General features: G+C 43.4%; 1 protein-coding gene across 1 annotated transcript in view; it reads left to right on the top strand.

Moving 5' to 3' along the window:
• LOC116726979 (formin-2-like) overlaps positions 1-6,304 on the top strand; it is an 86,873-nt gene that overhangs the window by 3,303 nt on the left and 77,266 nt on the right. Inside the window, exons 2-3 of the mRNA XM_032573967.1 lie at positions 1,039-1,271; positions 4,309-4,487. Of these exons, the coding sequence (XP_032429858.1) occupies positions 1,039-1,271; positions 4,309-4,487 (412 nt within the window). The remainder of the gene's footprint in view (positions 1-1,038; positions 1,272-4,308; positions 4,488-6,304) is intronic.

Raw genomic sequence — 6,304 nt, 5'->3', positions numbered from 1 at the left:
TGGGACATACCTCTTCCGTTTTGTTAATATTGTAGTGCTTTTGTAATTTGTAATTGTGCTTTCAATTTGCTGAAGTGGTTTGCACCTCGGGGCCACCGTAGAAGTAGGATGATCTTGGGTTTTCTTGACAATATTTAACTTTTACAATCAATAATTAACAAATTATTAAAGTCATACAGTTATTTGGTGAGCAATTAAGTCAAGAAATAAAACATAAACAAACATCAAATATAAATACTTCAAAGGACTTTCCAAAAGAAACTGAGTGAATATTAACTCAATGAAAGTAGTCTTGCTTAAGCAAGATGGCTTTACCAATACCTATCACTACAATAGTTGCTCAGAAGCAAAACAATTGACAAAACGAAAGGTTAGATGGTAAACCAATAAAGGTTTTTTAGAAGGTTTTTATTGGCTCTAGTGGCCTTTACTTTGGACTTTTCAGAGTAAAATGGGTTGTGAGAGAGGGGGACAACATGCAGCAAAGATCATCAGGCCGAGATTCGAACCTGCGATGACTGTCGAGGACTAAGGCCTCCACACATGAGTTGCATTTAACCCTGTGCAGCCACCTTGTCCGTTTATAGATATCTTAACCAGTAGAATCAGAACTGATCAATTTAATTGGACATTTACTTTGATTCTAGATGTTTTACCTACCTGGCTTTTTTCCGGCAGGTAAACATCCAGGGTCATTATCTCTGCATATCCTGTCAAGCTCAGGCAAATAGTCTGTGGAATAAAAATTGTTTGAGTTCTGTCTGATGCCAAGGTAAAGGGTGTAAATATGTATGCAAATCATTTAGATTTACAAAAATATATATAGCTACAGATTGATTGTTGCCTATATTTCTTGCTTTAAATATGAGTAAAGCCTGAAACAAGACCTTTGCACATCACTATGATGTCTATATATATGAGAACAAGTGTTTCCAAGAAAAGGTGGTGAAACAAAGGAAATTCCTCCACAAAAGGAATAGATTGCTGAACTGTATTGAAGCCTGCACAGATGTTAACCAGAAACGTAAATGTTGACAGGATGGTGGCTGGAGAACACGGAACGCACAGACAACGGTCACTGAGCCTTACTGGGACTCTAAGCCGATCAGCTGACTGGACAGAGGAGCTTGAAAAGAGGCTGAGAGGCAGAGAAGTGGATGGAGGAGAGTATCTGATGGGCAACAGAGGAGGAGGCAGTCAACCTATCTGTGCTACCAGAAGATCCTCATGTGGACAAGTCTCCCTCTGTGCTTTTCAAGATGTCTTTACAGGTGAGCAAAGAACATGCAACAGTAAAATTTTGGGAAGTCGTCACTTTCTTACTTTAATAGAGATAGAAGAAGCAAGATATTCCCAGATGTTCTTCTGTTGATGAAGTTGTATTGATGTTGTTCAATTAACTTAACATTTCAAAGTAATGATTGAAAAAAACTAGCCAGATGCGAGATCACTTCATAGTACACTTCATCTGTCTCAATTCTGGTATTTATTTATGTTTGTTTCAATGTTTTCTTCATGTCACGGTTTTTACAGTACATGAGTTTTAGATTTTGGCCTCGTTTTCAGCCTAGTATTATTGGGTCATGCGCCACCTGCTTCCCCATTAAAGTGTCTATTTGCGAGTGAAAATGTGTAGGAGTAATACTTTTGTATTTAACTATGGCGCCATGTATTCTGATCACCATGTGTCCATAGTCTTTTCTGGGTCATTTTGCTTGTTGGTTGTAAGGTTAATTTGCATAACATATAACTTAATTTAAAAAACAAAAACAAAAGAATACCCTCCATCTTAAAGAATTAGCAACATTTAATTTTCTCTAGGAAACCAGTCACACAATCCAGTTTCTAACAGGAGTCCCTATGCCAGAAAATGCTTCACTGAGTAGAATGAAGTCAGTTATACAAATCAATTGGTTGGTTTGCATACTATTGGCGATCCAACCATTATTGGAAACCCAGCAGAGCCACACCAAGCCATATGTAACAGCCACTCTTCTGTGTAGGTTAGATTTGTGAAGTGCACAATTTATAGCGGTCCAATCAAAAATGTTTTTTACATGACCTGTGGATCTCTGCTGCTCCTACAAAGTCACCATAATACTTATGGTTAGTTCTCTAATTAAATCAACAGATTTAATAGAGAATCTGGCTGTAAGTCTGTGACCCAAAACTTACAGCCAGACCTGTAAATTTGGGTCACAGCTGTTAAACTCTTTTGCCAAAGGGCCAGTGACCTGCAAACTTTAGGTGTGTCTCTGATTCACACCTGAATAAAAAAAAAATCATCTTTACCATCCCACTGTAGAACTTGACATCAGACTGAGGAGGCACTTTTGGCATTTGAGTCAGGTTTGGTGAATAAATTATATAAGCTACAGTAAACAGGCCCTGAATGACTATAATTTAGCACTCCTAGTGTAGGTGAAAGGCCTGAACTAGGAGTGGGTAGGTTTCCAGCAAGTCATAGCATTTTCTTTTTTTCATATTTTAGCAGATATTGGATTGCAGATGGCTGTGTAAGATATTCAATGCCTGAGATATTGTTTTAAAATCTAACCACGATTTAAACTTCATTATTTTATTCCTGACAGGTCTTCTGGAATTCTCAATCAAGTTTATTTGCATAGCACATTTCAGCAACAAAGTGCTTCATATTATGAAAACATGAAAAAGATCAGTTCATAGTAGACTTCATCGGTCTACTATACTTGTAGACTTGTATACTTTACCATGTCCAGAGGACTCCAACGCACTTCACACTACATTCAGTCATTCACACACATTCACATGGTGGCAAGCTACTAGACAGTAGCTACAGCTGCCCTGGGGCAGAGGTGGGGCTGCCATGCACAGGAACCACTGAGCCCTCTGACCACCACCAGCAGGCAAGGAGGGTGAAGTTTCTTGCCTAAAGACACAATGACAGAGGTGGGCAGAGCGGGGATTGAACCGGCAACCAGCCAATTGCAGAGCGAATTCCTACCACCATCGTCCCTCGAAAAATAACAAAACCTCATAGAATTGTCATACAGTCAACAGTTCTGAAACCAGTAACAGACATTGCATTTTGCCAAATGTTATAGTTAAAATCATCATTGTATATCAAAAATGTTTGCAAATATTCCATTTATTATGGTTGAAAAGCAACTTTAAACAGGTGGATTTTTAGTCTAGGTTTAAAGGAACTCAGTGTTCCGGCATTTGGCAGTTTTCTGGAAGTTTGTTCCAGGTTTGTGGCGTGTAGAAGCTGAATGCTACTTCTCCATGCTTGGTTCTGGTTCTGGGGATGCAGAGCAGCCAGAACCAGAAGACCTGAGAGGTCTGGAAGGTTGATACAAAAGCAGATCTTTAATGTACTATAATGCTAAACCGTTCAGTAATAGAAGCATTTAAAAGTCTATTCTCTGAGCTCCAGGGAGCCAGTGAGAGGATTTTAGAACTAGGTGATGTGCTCTATCTCCCTGGTTTTAGTCAGAACGCCAGCAGCAGCGTTCTGGATCAGCTGCAGCTGGAAGACTAATTTTTTAGGCAGACCTGTGACGACACTGTTGCAGTAATTAATGTGACTAAAGATAAATGCATGTATGACTTTCTCTAGAGTTAATTCTGGCCGAATTTTCTTTATAGAACTAAAATGTGGTCAAAAAGGCCACATTTTAGGGTTTTTGAACACTGGATCATTCTGAAGTGAATATGTTGATGTGATTTTGACCATTGTTCTGGTTTTGCTTTTGAACTCTCCTCCCATAGATGCCATTTTTGTACAGTGTCTTTCTTCTTGTAGAATCAAAAATCATTGACTTTAGTTAGACAAAGGATGTTTGCAATACTTTAGATGTTGGTCTTGATTCTTTTGGGAGTCCTTCACATGGTGGATGTGGTTTTGGAAAGGTGCATGTGGGCAATAACTATCATATTGACTAACTCCATTCAGCTTGCATAACTTAGTAATTACTTCAAGCATTGTTCATGCTTGTTCATCTCGGTAATTGCTCTTACAGCTGGTGTCAAAGCTTTAGAAATGGCTTTGTTGACTCATGTAAATAACTATTAGTATTTGCATTTATTTTCACTGAGTCACGGCTTTTTGAAATCTTTTAGCCTTTGTTTTGGTTTTTGGTGGTCAGTTGAGATAACTTGAGGAGGGCTTTCGAAGCAAATCATGCTAAGGGCCACAGACCATCTTTGCTTAGAACTGAACCTAGAACAAAAGAAATTTAAGGTGATTTACAGAATGTAATGGCTTTAAATATTCATAAAGTGTTTTTTTTTTTTTTTTTTTGCCCCGTTTATTCTACGGCTATGCAGGTCGCACCCTTCTTGAGAAGCTGTTTTTGCAGCAGCAGCAGAAGGAGCCAGAGGAGGCTGAGAGGCTCTGCTCCAAGATTTTGGCCATGGGTCTTCTGCTTCCTTTCACTGACTGCTTCAGAGAACAGTTAGGCGGCAGCACGGCTCAAATTTCATCCACTGCATCAGCCAAGTTTGACGTACGTACTATTATTTTTACACATCTTTTTGACATGTTTCAAAATTCTCTGAGGGTCACGTGTAATTTATCATCACTTTTTCAGCAACAGTGCCAATCCCATTCGGCATTTAAATACTATTGTCAGGAGACACATTCACTCATGATGTGCATGAATGTCAGATAAACATTCTTTAAAAATTAATTCTGTATTAAAGCCATGTTCTCTTCAAGGAGGATTTGTCATGCAACATTTTTATGTTGTATGATAACTTGCATCCAGAAAGTTAGGAATAACCATCCATCCATCCATCCATCCATCCATCTTCTTCTGCTTATCCGAGGTCGGGTCGCGGGGGTAGCAGCTTCAGAAGGGAGGCCCAGACTTCCCTCTCCCCAGCCACTTCTTCTAGCTCTTCCGGGGGAATCCCGAGGCGTTCCCAGGCCAGCCGAGAGACATAGTCCCTCCAGCGTGTCCTGCGTCTTCCCCGGGGCCTCCTCCCGATGGGACGTGCCCGGAACACCTCACCAGGGAGGCGTCCAGGAGGCATCCTGATCAGATGCCCGAGCCACCTCAACTGGCTCCTCTCGATGTGAAGGAGCAGCGGCTCTACTCTGAGTCCCTTCCGGATGACTGAGCTTCTCACCCTATCTCTAAGGGAGAGCCCAGCCACCCTACGGAGAAAACCCATTTCGGCCGCTTGTATCTGCGATCTTGTTCTTTCGGTCATGACCCAAAGCTCATGACCATAGATGAGGGTGGGAACGTAGATCGACCGGTAAATTGAGAGCTTCGCTTTATGGCTCAGCTCTCTCTTCACCACAACGGACCGGTACAGTGCCCGCTTAACGGCAGACGCTGCGCCAATCCGGCTGTCGATCTCCCGCTCCCTTCTTCCCCCATTCGTGAACAAGATCCCGAGATACTTGAACTCCTCCACCTGGGGCAGGACACCCCCCTTGACCCGGAGAAGGCACTCTACCCTTTTCCGGCTCAAGACCATGGCCTCTGATTTGGAGGCACTGATCCCCATCCCGGCCGCTTCACACTCGGCTGCGAACCGCTCCAGCGAGAGCTGCAGATCATGACCTGATGAGGCCAGTAGGACCACATCGTCTGCAAAAAGCAGAGATGAGATCCTAAGGCCACCAAATCGGATCCCCTCAACACCTTGGCTGCGCCTAGAAATTCTGTCCATGAAAGTGATGAACAGAATCGGTGACAAGGGGCAGACCTGGTGGAGTCCAACTCTCACCGGAAACGAGCCCGACTTACTGCCGGCAATGCGGACCAGGCTCTGACACGGGTCATACAGGGACCTGACAGCCCATATCAAAGGGCCCGGTACCCCATACTCCCGGAGAACCTCCCACAGGGCTCCCCGAGGGACACGGTCGAACGCCTTCTCCAAGTCCACAAAACACATGTAGACTGGTTGGGCAAACTCCCATGCACCCTCCAGGACCCTGCCGAGGGTGTAGAGCTGGTCCAGTGTTCCACGACCAGGACGAAAACCACACTGCTCTTCCTGAATCCGAGGTTTGACTATCCGACGGACCCTCCTCTCCAGGACCCCTGAATAGACCTTGCCAGGGAGGCTTAAGAGTGTGACCCCTCTATAATTAGAGCACACCCTCCGGTCCCCCTTTTTGAACAGGAGGACCACCACCCCGGTCTGCCAATCCAGGGGAACTGCCCCCGATGTCCATGCAATATTGCAGAGTCGCGTCAGCCAACACAACCCTACAACATCCAGAGCCTTAAGGAACTCTGGGCGGATCTCATCCACCCCCGGAACCTTGCCACCGAGGAGCTTCTCAACCACCTTGGCAACCTCG

The sequence above is a fragment of the Xiphophorus hellerii genome, chromosome 10, assembly GCF_003331165.1.
Source record: "Xiphophorus hellerii strain 12219 chromosome 10, Xiphophorus_hellerii-4.1, whole genome shotgun sequence".
Classification (NCBI taxonomy): Eukaryota; Metazoa; Chordata; class Actinopteri; order Cyprinodontiformes; family Poeciliidae; genus Xiphophorus; species Xiphophorus hellerii.
Note: the sequence above shows the minus strand (reverse complement) of the source record. Positions and strands in the feature narration are given on the sequence as shown.